Source organism: Canis aureus, chromosome 25 (genome assembly GCF_053574225.1).
Source record: "Canis aureus isolate CA01 chromosome 25, VMU_Caureus_v.1.0, whole genome shotgun sequence".
NCBI classification, from domain to species: Eukaryota; Metazoa; Chordata; class Mammalia; order Carnivora; family Canidae; genus Canis; species Canis aureus.
In genome coordinates, this window is record NC_135635.1 from 45,630,891 (window position 1) to 45,651,387 (window position 20,497).

Genomic DNA, 20,497 nt, shown 5'->3' on the forward strand with positions numbered 1-20,497 from the left:
GGTAAGACCAGATATAGGCGATCTATCCATGCTCATACCCAACAGCAAAAGGAAGGAAGGAACAAAGCAAGGCAAAGCTTCTATCTTCATTTGGAGTTGTCAATCTGGCCCCTTTCCCTGGCATTAAACTCCCTGGGAGGGAAACGAAGGTACCTGCCAGTTGGCAGGAAGCCAGAGAAAGAGCAAGTTCAATCCAATTAGAATTGAATTCAATCAAACTGAAGAAGAAAATTCCATCCAAAGCAGAGCATCATTAAGATAACAGTTGAAAAAACTCATTAACTTGAGAACTGCTACATCTGCCAATTACAAAATTCCCTAGACCACTCCCATTCCTAACACCTTTTTTATCCATAAAAATGGTGAATGCTAAAAAGATGTGCAGCACACACAAAATGGAAATACTAGATAGTGGTTTGGTGATAGAGCCACCCCTATATGACTGAATGGATTCAGAAGCTTTTGTCCTCCTATGATTTGTTGCTGTGCCCTTCCTTCCAAGGTGCATTTCCTTAGGTATGACTTGTGCAAGACATTCCTTCAAGGTGGTTTCTACAGGCTTCTGCTCTGAACTAGGCCTTTACTGGGGAGAGAAGGAGGAATCATGTCTCTATGAATTAACCAAGATGCTCAGTGCATGTCACACACATACACACATGCACACATTTCCCCCCATTTCCCATAAACCGAATATAAAAGACTAAAATGCTCCTAATGTACCTGTTTTGGAAGAAAAGACAAAGACTTGCTTTGAGAGTTGAGAACTAGCCTTCTTGATAATTATGTTCTGCTCCCAGCCCCTTCCTGTTCAGAAAGTGAATTTGAAGTCAGAGAGAAATTAAGGACAAAATCAGAAAATAGGAAAGAAATACCCATTCTGTCAGAAATTTTTCAATAGAACTTTCTTCCAGCAAATCCCAATCCAATTCCAATTTCTACTCATTATTACTTTAAACTGAATGCATCATTTAACTTTTATATCATCTTGCTTTTATGTATTTTTCCAGCCTGATTAGATTTTTTTTTTTTTTAACTGAAAGGGCAGCCCCCAGGACATTTTCTTGTGTTTGGAGTCCTCATTTATCTCCTTGTGGGGAAGAACTTTCCCTAGATTAGAAATCCTTCCAGGCATATTAAAAGTGGCAAAACAAACTCTAGTAATAAGAATGGGGGTTGAGGTAGTTAAATCTCCTGGCCTTAAATCAGTGGTATACTGGTAAATATTTACCAGTTGGCTCTTTGGTGGGAAAAAAGCCCTTGTTTGTGGCATTTGCCAATTTCCATGGTGTAAATATCCCCACTACGCTAATTTCAAGCCACAAGGAGACATCAGTGAAGCTAGAGCAGTGAAGAGCCATGCGTGGTGGGATCCTAGGAATCAGTGTGGGTGAGTGGACTTCAGCACACCACTGGCCCTTAACGCCTTTATCACCCAGAACCACTTATGAGGTTTTCCAATAACCACTCAATTCTGGGCAGAATGAAAATGCACGATCCATAACTGTCATGGAGGGTTTTTAGTGACTGTTTGAAAGGGGTTTCCAGGTCACTGGAGAACAGTTGTTACTAAAAGGCAAAGGCTGTGACCATGATCCAAGAATAAGGGAAGTGGACTTTATCCATCCCTTTGTACTCTGGTAGCCTATGTCAAGAATGTTCACTTTGGTGACTTTCTGTTTATGTGAGAGTAAAGACAAAGGCTAGGATGAGGAGAGAACACTGTAGAAAGCAGGAGCAGGTGGGCAGGTCTCCTGTTGTGAAGAAATTAATCCCTTTGTTTCTTATTTCCATCTCTCCTTCCTGCCCACCTGGCCCTTCTCCTCCATGTTCTCACTCCCCAGAGAGTTTTCCAAAGAGAGGGAGAAGGCCAAAGCTCGGGGAGATTTCCAGAAGCTTCGAGAGAAGCAGCAGCTGGAAGAGGACCTAAAGGGCTACCTGGACTGGATCACCCAGGCAGAGGACATCGACCCTGAGAATGAGGATGAAGGCATGGATGAGGAGAAGCCCCGAAACAGTGAGCAGCCATCCTGTCTTGGGCTGGGCTCTGGGAGAGGGAGGAAATGGGCCAGAACAGTGAGATCTTCTACCACTAACTTGTTCTTACAGTTTGTCTTCCTGGAGCAACACTCAATATATTGATTATCTTTACTGCTCATAGAAATTAGTCACAGATGTGAAATAATTGCTATTGACCTGTAAAGCCTCACATCCCTTTTAGAATCCAAAGAGTCTAAAAACCAGTTGAGATTTTGCTAAGGTGGACTCTTTCTTTCTTTTTTTTTTTTTTTCTTTTTAATCATACATCCTCCTCTAGGCTCTAACTCTTTGGGTGGGGAGCAGATTATGGTCTTCCCATTAAAGTTTTAAAACCCCTATTTTTTTAAAAAGATTTTATTTATTTATTTATTCATGAGAGACACAGATGGCGGGGGTGGGGGGTGGGGGGTAGGCAGAGACATAGGCAGAGGGAGAAGCAGGCTCCAAGCAGGGAGCCTGACATGGGACTCCATCCTGGGTCTCCAGGATCACGCCCTGGGCTGAAGGTGGCACTAAACCGCTGAGCCACCCGGGCTGCCCTAAAACCCCTATTACGTAAGAATGTGTATACATATATATCCTAACACACATATATAAATATGTGAGTCTAGTTTCTTGTCCTTATGAACAGCCATTAATTATGCCCATTATGTTCAAACTCCCCAGTTGGTTTCTATGTGTTTCTACTCACTAGTAACTGAGTTCTAACTGGGAATCTGGGAGAAAAATCAGGTGGAGGTAAAAGGTAAAGGAGACAGTCAAATATGTGAATAGAGAACAGAACCTGTGCTCTTCATTTCAAAGACTGATTTAATACATCTATCAACTGTTCCCTTTCTGATAGCACTGATCAAGGTGCAAATACAAAAATAAAACACATAAATAACAAGAGACTCATAACAACACAAATTAATAACATAAGGAGACCTTAAATGCTCTACTGAGTAGTTTTGAAGTTGGGAGACAACACCTTTGATGGATTGTCACAGTGAGCAATGATGCCATTGAGGGTCTTTCTGGAAAAATGCCTGGCAGCTTGTATTATACTGTTGATGGTACTGTGGAGTAGTTGATTCATTTGTGAACTGACTGGTATGGTGAATAAATAAGTTGGCCTGTGAGTGACAGAGAAGCTTACCTCTAAGTCACAGGAATTGGTATCTTGGCTCATCTCTTCACCTTAAGTCAGGGTGGAGCCCCTAATTTATGATTAATGGTGATGAGTATGCTTCTTACCATGTTGTTAAAAATGTGCAATGTCTACTACTTACTTAGCAATTCATTGTCATCCACAGAGATATATAGTTATTCGTTCTCTGGCTAAAGCAAGAGCTTCCAAGGAGAAATATGCTGCTTCTCTGCCTTGCTCACTAAGTGAATAAATTCCAGGGAGTTCCCAGCATGGAGTATCCTTTGCTGCTAGAGCAGATCACATTGACAAGGCCCATCTACCCACATTCTGGCTAAGCTTTGGGAAGAGCATACTGAATGCCTATCCCAATGGACAGGGTCTCTGCCGAATTTTCGTAAGCCCAAATATGGATGAAATTGGACTCTGGAAACTGTTGTGCCTCTCACCTTGTACTCTTTCTCCGTGGCTGGAGGAGACCTTTGGGTCTGCTTAATGTCCTCAGCCAACCTGTCCTAGAAGGATGGAATGGGAACCTGGCTCCTTCAGTTGTAGAGATGATGGTGGAATAGTTCTAGGGGTTGGACCAAGGGAATAAGTATCCAAAAAAGCAAGATATAGAGAGTAAAAATAGACACTTGCAATGAAGTGAATGTAAAAGACTTAAGAATGGAGCCAGAAAATGGGTCCAAAGAGCTGTCTATTGGGGAAGTCCAATTACAAGCAGAGTTGATGTGATTTAATTATTAAGAAATTGGCAACCTAAGAGATCTACAGAAAAGGCAATTTTATGACTTAGGAACTATATTCTCTTCTTCAGAACTTCATAGTTTGCCCTTCAAAACAAATACGAGGGGAGAAATGCTGCTACAATTTACATGTGTGTTTCAATTAAAGTAATATCTTAGCCTTTGAAATTGTTAAGATTACAGTTAGCATATTTTTCAGTTCTTTTAATTTCAAAAATTAAATAGTCTTTAAAGGAAAAAAAGATATTATTACTCTTCATCGATGGCTCTGGCAACTTCTGGGCAGAATCCCCGTCAGCACTCATGAGATGCCACACGTAGTGGGCACCGGTAAGACAGAGTTGGCTCCAGCACGGGAACAGTTCCATGGCACATTCCATGGTAGCTGGGCTTACCTAGAGGGAGCCCAATTACTCATTTTTTCTGGGAAGAGCTACAAAACCACTGAGGAAGTAGAAGAAACAGGGGTTGAGAAGACAATAGAGATGAAAGGGCATAGTTGGGAAGCATTTCTCTAAGTTATTAGAGTAAATGATGTGGCCAGTAAAATTATACAAAAAAAATATATTCTAGTTCATTCATTCTTCTCCTCTCTTCCCTCCATCTATCCATTAAGGGGCAACTCTTTGCCAGGCACTGTTTTTGGCACTGGGGATATAGCAATGAACAAAATAATCAAAACTCCTTGCCCTCATGGAAATTATTTCTAGTGGGGAGTCAGACAATAAATTAAATAGTATGCTAGAGTCTCCACAAATATTGTGGAGAATGATAAAATAGTGAGAGAGAGACAGAAGTATTGAGTGGTGGCCAGTAAATACCCCACTGAGAAGGTAGCATTTGAATTAAGACTTGAAGGAAATGAAACATAGATATTTGGTAAAAGAGCATTCTAGACAGAGTTAATAGCCAATGCGAAGGCCTTGAGGCAGGAAGATGGCTGACATAGAAACAGAAGGGAGCTAATGTGACCAGGGAGGAGTGAGTAATAGGGACACTGGTAGGAGATGAGGTCCAAAGTTAACCAAGAACTAGATCATGAAAATCATTGTAGGAACTTGGATATTTACAAGAGGTGAGTCAAGAAGCCACTGGTGGCTTTGAACTGAGAAGTGACATGGCCTACACATATTTAATGGGATCCCACCCCTCACAGACATGCCAGCTACCATTTGCAGAATGAAATGAAAGTGAGCAAGGATGAAGTAGAGATCCAGACAGGAGACTACTGCCTCAAGAGATGATGTTGCACTAGCCTGGTAACATGAGGTGGTAGTCAGGCTCCAGAATGGCATCATTTGCTGATATATCAGATATGGGATGTGAGAGGCAGAGAAGTCAGGGCATCCCACAGCGATTGTCCTCAAAAGTGGTAAGAGCAGAATCATCATTTATTTATATAGGGAAGACGGTGACAGGAAAAGATGTCAGGGCAAGAGTATCAGGAAAACCATCTTGGGCCTTTAAGTTTGAAATGTCCATTGGACTTCAAGTACAGATGTTGAGTGAGCAACTGGGATAAATCTGAATTGGGGAAAGGTCTGGGACAGACTTATAATTTTCAGAGTCAGCATTCACCTAACTGTGATACGAGAGCATAGTGTAGACAGAAATGAGATGCATCCTAAGAACCTGGGCCCCAGTATCGTTGGGAGACAGGAATGATGAGGAAGAACCAGCAAGGGAGACTTAGAAAGGCATGGCCACAAAGACAGGAAGAAAAGTGAAGGAAGGTCCATGTTGAGGCCAAGCAGGGTGAGCCCTAAAAGCCTGAAAGTGGGTCATTGGGCTTACCAATGTGGAGGTCATCAGTGGGTGAAATGGTGAGGCTCAAAGCTTGAGGGCAAATCAGAGTCTCCTTTCATGAGTCTCTTGAGTCTAGATACTTCACAGAACGGTATCAAGCATTGTTTGCAGACCTCCTATTGTTGACATGGCCATTCTGCCAGCCATCTAAGAGTTTCCAGAAAGGAGAGAGGAGACTCAGGCAATCTAGGCTGCCTGTGGCCCTAAAAAGGCTAGGATCCAAAGGCCAGCCTTGCATTATATCTCCATCTACAGTCATTTTATTTATTTTTTTAAAAGATTTTATTTATTTATTCATGAGAGACACAGAGAGAGAGAGAGGCAGAGACACAGGCAGAAGGAGAAGCAGGCTCCATGCAGGGAACCTGATGTGGGATTTGATCCCTGGACTCCAGGATCACGCCCTGGGCCAAAGGCAGGCGCTAAACTACTGAGCCACCCAGGGATTCCCTACAGTTATTTTAGTACTAGGCATTGCCTCTGCAACTGCTTACAGACAGCCTTGGGAAAAGGAGAAAATGATACTTAAGAGCCATCTTAGAACCAATAATAAGAGAAGCAAGCAAGGGGCATGCTTGTGCACTATAGCATATTTAGCAGACAGCCACATGGGTCTTGGTCTCCAAGCCCTGCTCCTCTTGGGGAAGGATTAGGGTAATGTGGAGGCCTGCGCTCCTCCTGGATGCAGCAACGAGCATCCCTTTTGAAGGCACCACTTATAAAACTATCATTGCTGCACAGAGCCCATTGTCATCATGAGAGACACACTGCTCCAAAGGACAAGGCCAATTTTCCAGTTTCAATATTGAACCTGATAGGCCAGTCATTAGAGAGAGAGAGCCATAGAGAAAGAGATAAAGTCAGACATTTCTTTCTTTTTCCTCCTCAAGATAAAAAAATGCATTTATTAAATATCTATCCATATGGGCATCTCTGTATCATGTCATTAAGACAATTTAAATGCATTCTCAGCCCTCTAAAGCTTGCAGTCTAAGACAGACATTTATGTGGATGAGCATATAAAAGACAGACAGACAGTAGAACCAAAACATTGAATTTCCACATAGATAAGCAGGATTAAATATTTACACCAGTGGTGTTCAGTTACATGACTTGGGAGCCACTTTTGCAATCATCATTAACTGACAGAGCTGCGTGGCTGCCACATGCCCTGCAGAGTCTAGGATAGTGTATTATTGAAATACAGAAATGTAAGGGCTTATGAGAGCTGCGGGTTGCCCACAAAAGGGCCCCATGTGACTTGAGAGCAGTAATCTGAATATCACTGATTTACATTATATACACGTCAAGGGCATGTGCATCATTATTTCAACCTCTTTTTTTTTTTTTTACATTTTAATCAGTATAATCAGTATTTACCCTAGACTTGACTTGTGGTCGGGGATTACGGCACATCTAGATTTCTGTGACAGAATCCCACCATGCATCTGGCTTTGCAATCATGAGAAGAAATACTAACAATTGTCTTTTTTTTATTCCATTCTTATTTTGCACCCTTCCATTATTACATGTTGGAGGACCATCCTGACCCCATGCCACTCCGTGAAAGCAAACTCTGTGCAGACCCCAGATATCTCTTGTCTTCTGCATTAATTCCCAACTGGTCCTAATCAGGGTCCTGAAACTTCAGTGGTGGAATGTGGCCTTAGAGATAAAATGAGGAAACTAGAGTCCAACATGGGAACAACTCACCTGAGCTAATTATTAGAGAGGGCAAGACTCAGAGCCAGGTCCCCTGATTCCCTATACAGGACTCTCTCCACCACACCATGGTGCTCCTCAGAGAAGCCTTGTTAGACAACTCTGGGCAAAAAGCTCCCCCTAACCGTCCCTCTGTGTTCCCATGGCATTTGGGGTGTGTTCCTCTCTTTGCATGCCTGCTACTATGAGGTTCTCAGCCAGCTGCCCTTAATTCACCCTATGTCCCTACTCCCTGACAAAGCCCTGGGCTTAGAAATATTACTGCCCATATAAATCAAGTGACTTACAAAAGTTTGTGAATGCCTGTCCATAAGCCAGTTTTGGCAAAGCATCGTCTGCCCTGCCCTGGGCCGATAGAACAGAAAGGCTCAGACCATTGCCAGACTTGAGTAACTTTCTCATTCTGCCTGTTCTGAAGTGACTCTCTTGTGGCATCACTAATGACTCCCTTTCGGAGTGCCTTCATACACACATCTGCTCTCTACTAGCTCTGAATCATGCTCCAGTCTTGCAAAGTGCCATTTGAAGCCCAGCAAAAGGGCATGGAACCCCTGTAAACAAGCACAGTGGCTAGGTAGGAAGATTGCAGTGTCATGGGAAGGTATGGGCTCTTGAGGAATGGCAGAGAGCTGTTCCCTAAAGATGCTGGTGACTAGTAGGAGCCGCTATACCCTGGGGCTCTGCAGTGAGGCTATTTCATGGACTTTTCTGGCTCTGGTATTAATCAGTACCCCTGGGTGGGGCCCCTGGACCCAGTATCTTGTGTAGTACCTCACTTGGGGGATCAGGTCATAACAGAGACCCAGGTAGCCTTTCCACCAGTAGCACATCTGCCTTTGGAGCACAGTCTGGCTGCTGTGCTGTCTGGCCCTGCAAGTTTATAGATGGTCCCAGCCTGGAGAGCAATGGAGAGCTACCTGAAGGATGGTATTGAATATACAGTGAGAAGTTAGGCATGTCAATCTCAGGGAGCTGCCATATATTTCTTAAAACAAAACCAGTTTGGGGTAAAGCTTGCTTACTTTGAGCTGTTTGGAGACCACAACAGCCTTCTCAATGAATGAAGGCTGTATGCTTCTGGAGGAATGGAGAAGAAAAGGCCACATAGCATTTTGACAGACACTGATGGCCTGCCCAAGCCAGCCTTAGGGCCCTGTTCCTTCTCTGGAGGCATCTATGCACCCTTCCCTACCCCATCCCCACCACCACTCACTCAGGGAGACTCCCAGTTTATAGTGCCCTCTCAAGACAGAAGGAAGCTTGCTGCATCCCTGCAAAGCCCAGGGCTCCGTGGTGATGCAAGCTGTAGGTGGACAACAGACACACAGGGCTGTGTCTTTAGAGGGGCTCATGCCAAAAAACAGTTACACACAACAAGCTCCAGAAGACAAATGGTTACATTTATGGTGAGAAATACAGTCAACACCAGCTGAGAAATGTACCAGAAGAGGGCTTCCTACACCTTTTTAGATACCTGCCTTTTTCTTGGTTTACTTTACTGGCTAATGCCCATGGCAGCAGGCACCCAGCCAGGCACTTGCTAGGCAGTGCTGCAGTTTTCCAGGGTTGCAGGATTACCCACCAAGCCACCAGATCACTCCTGCTGCTCTTGCTGTGTGAAGGGGACAAGTAGGAGCTATTTTCCTGGGAACACTGGCCAATCACATGCCCAGCAGGGACAAAGCAAAGAGATTGTTAGCTCTTGAAGGACCAAGCAAAGCCAGGACTTGTCAGTGAGGCCCCAGGTCTTGGAAGGCCCCCTTCTTCTCCAGTGCCTAGAGGAGGGCATCCTCTGCCTTCCAGCCAGGATCTTATCCCATCCAGTGTCTTCTGAGCCTCTGTCTCAGCAGCTTCTCCATCCTCTCAGCTACCAGGTACTAGACTAGAAGTGCTTCTTCTTCCTCTCTCTCCTCCCTCCTCCTGTGATCCTTCCTTCATTCAGTCAGCCACCCCATCTTATCAGTTGTTCCCCTTCACTCCCCCCTAAAGTCCCACCACCCTCTCCCTCCTTTTCTCTCCACTTCTCTTCCCCAAGATAGCCACCTCGCTGCTCTGCCCCTGGCCCTACTTCCACACACCCTGCATGATGTAGAGGAATTTGTATTTCTAGAGTTGACATGTCAGTCTTCTGCTCAAAGCTATGAATGTCTCCCCACAGATGCAAAATAAAGCCTAAACATCTTGTATCTGTATTCCCAGCACCTCTGATCTATCCCAGTCAATGGCTTCAACCTATCACTCCCTCTCCCCTTCAGCAAAACCAGACTATTCTTGTTTTCCAAATAGGCCTGCTACTTCATTGCTTCTGTACTTCCATGCATCTCTGCCTAGAATACCATCTCCCTCCTCACCTACTCACCTGCTCCAACCCTGCCTATCAGCTCATTACCAGGAGCACATTTGCAGTCCTCCCAGACTCTCCCTCTCAGGACAGGTACTGCCAAACACTCTCACCTCACCAGTGCCTTGCCTTGCCTCACCAGTGCGAGTGGGGCTGGATCAGCCCTCTTGTCATACAGAAAGCCTTTGAGAGGCAAAGACTATGGTTTTCCAACTTCTTATTCACTCTCCCACTTAGCATCCAGGACAGTGATTTATATTTAATAGACATTTCCCCCTCCAAAAAATATTGAAATGAATTGAATTGAATCCAGCTCTGTGGATTAAGAATATTAAGGTTTTACCTACTTGGCCAAATACCCTTTGTCTAGTCTTAGCCATACTCACAGTAGGCCTTTGAAAAATGTATCATCATTGATAGGGTGGGTAGAAATTATTTAGGGGCTAAGAAAGTGGGCCTATAAGAACAATTGGAAGGAGCTAAAATTATAGATTCACAAAAAAGAGAAAGCTGGATGGTCAACAGAGCAAGAAGGGGAGATCCCTCACTCCCACATTCTCCCTCGGAGAGGGAGTCATTGTTCCATAGCTTGTGCTTTTTGGGTTCAGAGATTGAATAGTGGACACATATCAGTCCTTTATGGGCTTTCCTGGTAGAGGTAGGACAGGGGTAAGGGCATGACAGGGGACATGTCTTTTCCTTGCATGCAAGGAGGGTGGGGAAGACATAGATTGTCTCATTATATCCTCCCCAAGATCATCTTACGTGGTGGGGACTCATATCTTCATTTTATGGATGAGAAAACCGAGGCTCAGAGACAACCTTGTTCATGTCACACCCTGTACATTGCCCCTAACCTCAGCTAGGTAGGCCTTGAGCCAGTTCTGCTGACTGTGTACTATACTCCTTTATACTCCTATATACTCCTTATACCATGGCCCCTCCCCTTAGCGATGTCATGACTGTTCCCCTCCTCCAACTGGAAGGAAACTAGAAGAGGGCCCTGCTAACTCCTCAGAGGCCAGAGTAACCTCTTCATCTCCCTTGTTATAGCATTTATCACCTTCAATATAATGGGCAAAGCAAGATGGACAGAGAAAAGGAGGAGAGGGGAGGGCAACAGAGGAGAGATAATGGCAGGGAAAATTTGACTTAAATGTTAGCATAAAGGGGCATGAGTTTGATCTTTAAAAAAAGAGAAAAATATGAGCTTTATGATTATAAAATCATGTTTGAAACATGAAAGGAAGTAATGACATTATCTTGTTCAAGCAAAAAAGTAAAAACAAAGAAGTTAACTGAGATAAAACAACAACAACAACACAAGAGTGGGGGGCACCCAGCTGGCTCAGTCAGTAGAGCAGGTGACTCTTTTTTTTTAATTTACTTTTTTATTGGAGTTCAATTTGCCAACATATAGCATAACACCCAGTGGTCATTCTGCCAAGGGCCCCCCTCCATGCCCATCACGGAGTCACCCCAACCCCCACCCACCTCCCTTTCCACTACCCCTTGTTCATTTCCCAGAGTTAAGAGTCTCTCATGTTCTGTCACCCTCACTGATATTTTCACTCATTTTCTCTCCTTTCCTCTTTATTCCCTTTCACTATTTTTTATATTCCCCAAATGCATGAGACCATATAATGTTTGTCCTTCTCCGATTGACTTATTTCACTCAGCATAATACCCTCCAGTTCCATCCACGTCGAAGCCAATGGTGGGTATTTGTCATTGCTAATGGCTGAGTAATATTCCATTGTATACATATACCACATCTTATTTATCCATTCATCTTTCAATGGACACACTGAGAGAGCAGGTGACTCTTGATCTCAGGGTCATGAGTTCAAGCCCCTTGCTGGGCATTGGGCCTATTTAAAATAAAAATAAAATACATTTAATGTTTTTTTTGAAAATCCATTTGAAATGGTTTAAGAGGTGCTCTTGCTTGAAAGAAAACATATGAATTATATGACCTACTAGAGTTTCTTTCAGTTCAGAGCCCCTTTGGACTTGATTAGAGGAGAATGTTGTCAACCAGAATTCTCCAGGAATAGGGTATTGTAGCTCACTGGCCATCCACTCTCCTGCCTTGGCAAATCCGCTGTGAGGTATGTGATATAGTTTGTCTCTGACAATGCAGGATTGTGCAATGCTGCATGGTCATCACTTCTAAGCCTCTGATAATCCCAGGAACCTCGGCATTATAGGGGCCCAGAAGAAGGCTCTCTGACCAGGAACGGCCTCATAATTACGAGTTTATATGTGGTATTTTTGGAAAAGTCTTGTCACCTACACGAAGCCACAAAACTCTTTGACCAATGGATCTGCCCTTTCAGCCTCACCCAGGGTAGGCACCCACGAAAGTACTGATTTTATTTTAATTTGGTGTTTTGCAAATGGATTGACACACCTGGGAGCTGGAAGTAGCTCAGCAAAGGGATTAAAGGAGAGATGAAACATCCTAAATTTCCCTTTAATCCATTTCTTCCAATAACCAGTGCTCAGCCCCCAAACAGAGCCATCCACAGTACAGTTGCCTTTGACTTCAAACACCCACCCCTCCCTTCCTTCCATATAAACACTGGGAGACAAAAAGTCAATTGCTATTGATGATCAGCAATACATCAAGATATATTATCTGTCAGAAGGTTGTTAGTGAAGAAGAAGGAGTGACAGTTCCTTGCCTCTATCATTGCTTGCTGATGTGGAAAATCATCATCTGATAATGGAGGGAGATTAACCACATACTATATTGCCATCATCAGGGCACGTGGCATGGAAGACCAGTGGAAGGAGCACAGAAACTGAGATTGTTGGCTTATAGTCGTGAACAATTTGGGGAAGACCTCCTAAGGTCATACATATGTTTGTTTGAGAGACACATTTGTGCATTCATTCAATGCATGTTTAAGTACCAACTGGTCACTCGAATACCAGGAAAAAATAAACACAGTCAGTGTCCTAAGAGGACTTGTAGCCTAGTTAAGGAGACAGATGCATAAACAGGTTACAGCAGAGAGTTGAAGGCATGGACAAGGTACTGGAGAAATTCAGAGGAGAGAGAGTAGCATTTGGGAGAGGATGAACAGGGCTGCCTCCCCAGGGAATGATTCTAAAAGGGTGCCATTAGAATCAGGGTGGGTTAGTCATCGTCACAGGCAATCTCCAAATAGAGTCTGTTGCTTGGAACAGTGAAGGTTACTTCTTGTTCCACAGTTCAGTGTGGATTTGGTGTTGTTAGGAGGGAAAGTTTACCTCCACACAGTCTTCAGGAACCAGGACTTCTTCCTACTAGCAGCTATACCATCCCCTGGGCCTCAGAAGCCTCCGATTCTCCACATCTGGTCATCAGAAGAGGGAAGGGAGAGGGAGTGTGGAGGGGCATGCAGGTGGCTTTGAAAGCCAGGCCTAGGAGTGTGGGTGTGGCTCCCATCCCCATGTCAGAATAGTGTTCAGCTCCAGCTAAGTGCTGGGGCAGAGAGGGGAGGAAGAAGAAGAACAACTGGGGTTGGGTGGACACATGACAGGGACTGTGATACCCACAGACTGAGAGCAGTTCACAAGGCCAAGAGGATGAGAAAGGACATTGTAAACTGAGGGAGCCACATATATCAAGTGTAGAAGCAAGTAATAGGAGGAAGGAGAAGAAGAGGAGGAGGAAGAAGAAAAAGATCTTAGGGTGCATGGGGAGAAACCAAAGATAGAACCAGAAGGAAGACAACCCTGGTCCCAAAGGGCTTCAGATATGGACTTTATCCTGTGGATAAGAAGGAACCACCAAAGAGACTTAAGCAGAGTTCCCTGTTGAAAGGTCACCACACCCTTGATGGGAGCAAGTGGTTAGGGGGAGGGAGAAGCTGAAATCAGGGAGGTCAGTCATTTCAGGAGCTGATATGGCAAAAATGAGGGTCAAAGAAGGGGAACGGATTGCAAAGATGGCACTCCACCAGGCACCTGCATCCACTAGGACAGTCCTGGGGGCTAGCCGATTAAGGAGTCTTTGGAATAAATGCCCTGTGCTTTTCCAGACCCCGGGATGGTTGGAGGAATTACAGCAGTGACCTGTCCCACTGAAAGACTCCTCCTGGAAGTTTGTTTGTCCTGGAAGTTTGTTTGTTTGGGAGCTATGTCAACCCTCGGTCCCAGCTGTTCAAGGCCTGTTTCTATCCATGACCATAAACCAACAAGCAGTATCTTTCCCCTGACAGGTACCACATATAGAATTCAAGTGACTCTATGTCATTTAATCCCTGCCCTTATGATTAAGTGACTTATGAAAAAAGAAAAAAAAATTGAGTAACAACCCCAAACATAGGGCTTTGATGGCTCCATCCTTCAGGATTACTTCATCAAATGGAAATGCACATGCCTCTGGTGATAACTACAGTGTTTCCAGAAGAGATTTATGCTCCCATATAATAGGAAAGATTTCGTCTTCTTAAATAACTATAGTACCTGCTGTAAGTGCTGGACTATTAATCATTGTGATCACTTTGTGTTTAAGCCTCATGGTTAGTGGGACAGGACTAGAGCCTGGTCAGAACAACAGAGAATCACCCTAAAGGAGTTGCTTAATAGAAAGGTGGTCCCTTGGGAAGATGGATGGAACTCTTAAAACCAGAAGGCAAAAATGTCAGTGTTAGGCTGGGCTGAAGGCAGTGGAAGAGGGAAAGCTGGAATGGGGAAGGCCAATCCAGTTAAGTATTATTCCTGCCTCCGTCTAGGCTGCTGTGACAAATTACCATAGGCTGCCTGGCTTAAACAACAGACATTTATTTCTCATAGCTCTGGAGGCTACAAGTCCAAGATCAGAGCGCCAACATGGTCAAGTTCTCAGTGAGGGTCCTCTTCCTGTTTATAGAGCGTGTCTTCTTGCTGTGTCCTTACATTGTAAAAAGAACGCATGCTATCTCCCTGACCTCTTAAGGCCACTAATCCCAATCCTAAAGGCTATATACTTGTGACCTAATGACCTCCGAAAGGCCCCACCTCCAAATGCCATCACATTGGGATTAGAGTTTTAACATACAAATTTGGGGCAACACAAACATTCAGTCCATTGCAGTGACCTTTCTGTATCCCTATAGTGGGCCCTGGATTCCTTCTTTAGCCAAGTGGATAGCTCCAGCACAATCAGAAAATCACAGAATCCTAAAGTCCTGGCATACAAAGGGGTCTTTAGATCCCTGAGTCTAACTCCCAGCCTCTGGGCAGAACCATGCAGCATCCAGTTGTGCCTTACCTACCTGTTAAGTGCCCTGAAGGCTAAAAGAAGCATCTGGATTATATTTCTATAGGGCCCTATTTCCTCTAGAACTGGTTTGTTTTCTGAAGAGAGTCAAGGGCAGATTTCCTTCCCATTCATGGTGCTTACAAACTTACTTTCTCTCAAAGATGCATGCAGGTTTCAACACTGTCAGGGCAAATCACAGAATGTACTCAAGGGTGACATAGTGGGAACTGGGCAAAGGCCTTCTGGAACAGAACAACAGTGTTGTTCATTTCCAAACACCTAACTTTAAACCTAATCTTGGGCTTCACTGAAAAAGCCATAACTTTCCTCCTCCTGCCCCCAGTTTTGATCCACCAGCAGGACCCACACATGTCATGACATTCAGCACCACCCATCCTCAAACAGGAGGATGAACAAGCAAATGTGTTTGCACTTAAGACCCTATTCCCAAAATATTGTCCTTGAATGAATGATCTCCTGCGAAGGTCATTGAGGAAGATGGAAGTAAAGGAGTCGAATGTCTTGTTCCAGGTGAAATCTCCAGATAGCCTAGGAGAAAAAAAAAAGAGAGAGAAGAGAAAGATTTAACCATTTACTCAGATTCATGTGCATATATACTCTTTGCAATATAGACTTAATTCATATTAGTTTATCACACTGACCAAAACTATCCCCAGCAAAGATCTGTAAGGGTGATTCACTAGACAGAGCTTCGATAAAAGAAGTTTAAAGTTTGTCCTTTCCAAAAATATATATTTGAATTTTGACAAGTTTCTCTGGTGTTGGTTTGGTTTTTTTGTTTGTTTTTTACTAAAAAGTATGGGTGTTAAGATATTTTTTTGTCTTCTTTTAAGATACTTTTTAAATGTCTAGATCAAAAAGCTTTTGATGCTTTCCTAAATCATGTTCAAAAATTCATTTGCCAAACATAAAGTTGGTTTTGACTAATACACCTGAACTCTTCTACGCAGGGTTTCACAGTGCCTCATCACAGGAACACAAACAGTCAAGATTAGAGGTCAAGAGAAAATGCAAACACAGGACCCAAAGCTGTTAAAGAATTATACAAGAGCCCTGGGACCTGTCTGTGCTTTGCTTGGGTGTGATATAAAAGATCTGTTCTCAACGACTTACTGATGAGGTGGAAAGCCTTAATTATATGCTCGACAGGCTGGCTATAAGGGGAAAAGTCTTTGTTTACCTTACCATTTCCAAACTTCAAATCAGCCTGTCCAACCATTGTATCTCATTTCAATAACTCATGAGATATGATAATGGTATCTAATATCAGGCCAGTTATTATGTTAACAAAATTCTCTGAAAATAGCAACACATACATGTAGACACACACACACACACACACACATACACACACACACCATCCACATGGGCAAGAAAAAATTGAGGACCCTTTCTTTTCAGAAATATTTAGAATTCAAGTCTCTTATTTATTATCACTTGCTTCGGTAAGCCAAGTTCAGTATGACTAGAAGCTTGGCGTGATGTCTGCTGTGCCCAGCAGAAGCAGAGAAAAAGATCCTCCACTATCACCTGAAAGGAGAGCCTCTGCTTGGCATGGAAAGTAATGCCAATGGTAGAAGGTCCTACCCCCCTCGACCCACAGCCCGTTTTGCCATTTGGCAATGACTAAGAAGTTGCAATGGTTACTTGCTGACAACCAAGCAAGTGCCCTAGGTTTTCAGCAGGAAGATCCCACACTTCAGTAAAAATTGTAGACCTTCTTGAGCCTTTCAGATGGTATACAATCATTTTCATTAATTATAATTTCCATAATCACATTAATCCATGCAGTCATGTCCCTTGATTAGAGGAATTGAGAGTACAGGAATGTGAGATGAATTGGCCTTCACCTCTCTCTCCTAGCAGGATCAGGGTTTTTGGGTGGGGAGAGTCCATGTGTCGTAGTAGAACTGAGGAGCCTGGGATAAACAGGCCGCCCAAGCTTCCAGCTCCCACTCAGTTACCAACCACCAATCTATCATTCTTAGCCCCTTCAAAAGTAAAAGGAGGGGTTGGGCCAGACAGCTGCAAAAACCCCTTCCAGATCTGTTTTGTTTCTATAGTTCTAAATGGGCACACATTAGCTGTAGTCCTAAGAATCTGAACCAAACCTGGGTCTTTCCAATCCATCATACTCCAGAGGAATTTAGTCAGTTCTAGAAGCCTGCAGCTTCCAGACTCCAAGGATTGGTATAGGGTCTCCTGAAGGACTCCTCGAACCCTGGAAACCAGCCTGTTCTTCCACAGACCCTCCTGGCACCACATTCTGCCCTCCCTGCCTTGAAAGCCCAGCTCCACCATCTGCCTTTGGAACTGCATTGTCTCTGCTCCTACCTTCCTACCCTTACCTCCCCCTCCACCATTCCTCACTCCCAGAACACCTACTCCAGGCCTGCACAATACAGTGTGTCTATTTATCCATCTTCTACCATCTGCCGTGTGTCGTACCTTGTGAGGGTGGGAACTTGGTATTCTCAACACCAGCGCAGAGCCTGGCAGATAGGCAGTCAATGAATCTCCACTAGAAAGGGGGTGGAGATAGAGGGAGAAAAGTGGGGTTGGCCCGAATGTCTGGAACTCTGCCATTAGGAGCAGATGACTGGGGCCTGCCTTGTCACTGTGTCAGAACTAAAACCAGGAAGGGCCAGATCTGATCCAGCAGAGGATATATAATGAATCAAACATACAAATTGAATGCTTCATCTTCCATTTCTTGTCTGCCAACATTTCTTTCTAACTTCTGGAAGAGGACAGGATCATTCCATGGTGTTTTTCTTCAGGTCCTCGCCTCTTCTCCCCTTTATTCTTCTAATACACCCAGAGAAGTGTCAGAAATACCATTATTTTGTTTCTCTCTCCATGAGGCCAGCTAGCTGGCTAGTAGTGGCAGTCAGGAAATGGTTAAGAGAGTACCAAGGATAAATGCTTAGCTGCTTCTTTAGGATGGGAAAGCTGAATACTTTAAGGCTTGAAAAGGTCAACTCTCTTCCAAGGGGGCAGAGGTTTGATTTCATCCATTATGTGGTCTTTGGCATAATGCTCGTTTCATTCACTGGATGCAATGGAGATTTATGGAGTAAATGTTATCACAAGCTGAGACTTAATGAGATCTCAACTGTATCTCCTGGATGTAGTGGAAAGCAACCATTCTGGTAATAAATAGAGAACAGCGTCTAATTTGTAAATTCCCCTTTCCGTTTCTATGTTTAATCAGATCAGTGAAACTGAAGGGAATTGTTGATGACCCAAAATTATTTTCCATGCCTCAGTCTGGCTAGGAAGGATGGCTCCTAACGGAAATGGCATGTTGCTCTGGAAATGGTAGGGGATGACATTTGTCATTAGGCTAATCCAGTTGTTGCATACTAAAATAAATAAATATGTTTAGACCAAAATCTATTTAAAACCAAACTGGAACTGAGTCTCCATTTTGCTGTTACTAGTGTCACTGGTTCATAGAAGTAAAGATTCTTTCCAAATAAGCTATAGAAATCTGTGGCAGGATCCCTCTAAAAGGGCCCAGGACCCATGTGCTTTCATATTGACCCAAAGAGGCATCCAGAGTAAGGCTAGAAGGGCCACCATGGTGCCCAGGTAGTGGTCATAAATAGCCTTTTATGGCATGGCAGATGGCAGGTTAGGAGAGCAGAACACAATCTCTGGCAGGTTGTTGGTTTCATTTAGGGTTTTAAAAAAAGAATTAAAGGAGCTCAAAAGGGAGGTAAATGCAGCTACCTTCTTTCCAGTTGCACTTACGGTTTCTCACGGTTAATGGTAGTTAAAGATTTTTACAGATTGTCTTCTCATGAGCTGTTAAGCATTTCCAGGGCAGGGACCATGGCCCGGGTAAGTCACTGCTAGCACACAGTAGGAACTTCATGAATATTTCATGAAAGGACTGACAACAATGATGAAGACATGGAGGAGGTTGATGGCCCCAAAGGGAACATGGTTAACTACAGCTGATCTTAGGAATTGGCCCTGGGAGCACATACATCATCACTAATAAGTGTTCAGACTCCAGATGACCTTTTAGCTGCAAAGCAAGTGATCTTGAGATTCCTCTGTTTAGCCTGCATTTTGCTTTTCCTTTCCCCAATAAATACATACAGTGTTCAGGCATTCAACACATGGAATATTATCATTGAAAATTATGAACAACAGCTACCACTTATTAAGTACCTCCTCTAACTCATAGTATATTTAATCCTCACCTAAGCCTCCAGGATCTGTAATATTATCTCCATTTTTTTCAGATGAGAAAGATGAGGTTCAGATAATTTGCCCAAGACCAAGCAGCTAACAGGAGACTTAGCCAGGATTCATGCCCAAGGCTGCCTGACTCTAATGGCCAGCCTTTCTCTTTTGTCAGGCAGGAGAGAGTCAAGCAAGAAGAACAAGGTAGACCTCAAAATACCTGGTGATAGGTAGGAGAAGTAGAGGGGAAGGAAGACCCCAGAAAGCAGTCAGGAGACCTGGTTCCTAGTCTCAGCTCCACTACAAAGTGTTCTGTGATCTCACAAACCCTTCCCCTCCTAGGCCTCAGTTTCCTAGGATGTAAAAGTAATAACCAGTCTCTGGTTTTCCATAAATACTTGAGCATTCTGATCCCTTAGAGCCCCCTCTGGCACTTTTTCTTTGAGTCCTATATTCCAGAAGAGATGAGTGGCTGGGCCAGGGAGACAATGTCCTCATTTTGCAGACCCTGGTTCTCCTCCTCTTGGCTGAGCAGCAGGTGGCTACAAGATAGAAGCCTCTCTCCAGCATCCAGCAGCTACTTCATGGCCCACATTCTTCTGCTCTGTTCCCAGAGCCAGTATCCTGATAACTTTGATTTGCCTTGAAAGCATCGAATGGTAGAATTTCAGCACCAGCAAGTGTCACAGAGGTTCATTCCTGCTCCCCTGGTGTCTCCATCTACACATGAAACTCCTCTATAGCATCCATACAATAGTCTTTTCCCCTTTCTTGAACATTTTGTGGGAGGAACTCACTCAGTCACAAGAAACCCCTTCTATTTTTGTGCACCTCCAGTTTTTATAAAATTTTTCTCCTGAGCTGACACCTGCAGCTGTTTCACTTCCACACACTGGTCTGAGGTGTCAGGGGTGCAACAGTGCTCTCCCAATGGCAGTGCTAATTATCCTGACTCAGCTAATTATTCACACTAATTGCTTCTCTATCTCTGCTCTCCCTCCTGCCTTATGGCTCCATTAGGGGTGTGCTTCTGACATCATTGCCCACCTCTTCTCATTGGTCTTCCCAGTAACCAATGAGGGAAGCACTGAGCTGTTAAGACTATGTGTCTTTCCTAGACACTGAGTTAGTACTGAGGAGAACCCTGGAACTCAGGGCTCCTGATTCTGACATAGACAGGTTCCACAACACCTCTCAGCCTGTGTCTCTTTCCCCAACCCCCATCCAGCCCATCTTTCCTCACCAGTGCCGACCTCTGT

At 43.9% G+C, this 20,497-nt stretch overlaps 1 protein-coding gene across 40 annotated transcripts in view; it reads left to right on the forward strand.

Annotated features, from left to right (window-relative positions):
• CACNA1C (calcium voltage-gated channel subunit alpha1 C) overlaps nt 1-20,497 on the forward strand; it is a 746,135-nt gene that overhangs the window by 550,654 nt on the left and 174,984 nt on the right. For all 40 annotated transcript variants that reach the window (XM_077871648.1, XM_077871650.1, XM_077871649.1 and 37 more), the window contains one exon: nt 1,842-2,014. In XM_077871648.1, the coding sequence (XP_077727774.1) occupies nt 1,842-2,014 (173 nt within the window). The remainder of the gene's footprint in view (nt 1-1,841; nt 2,015-20,497) is intronic.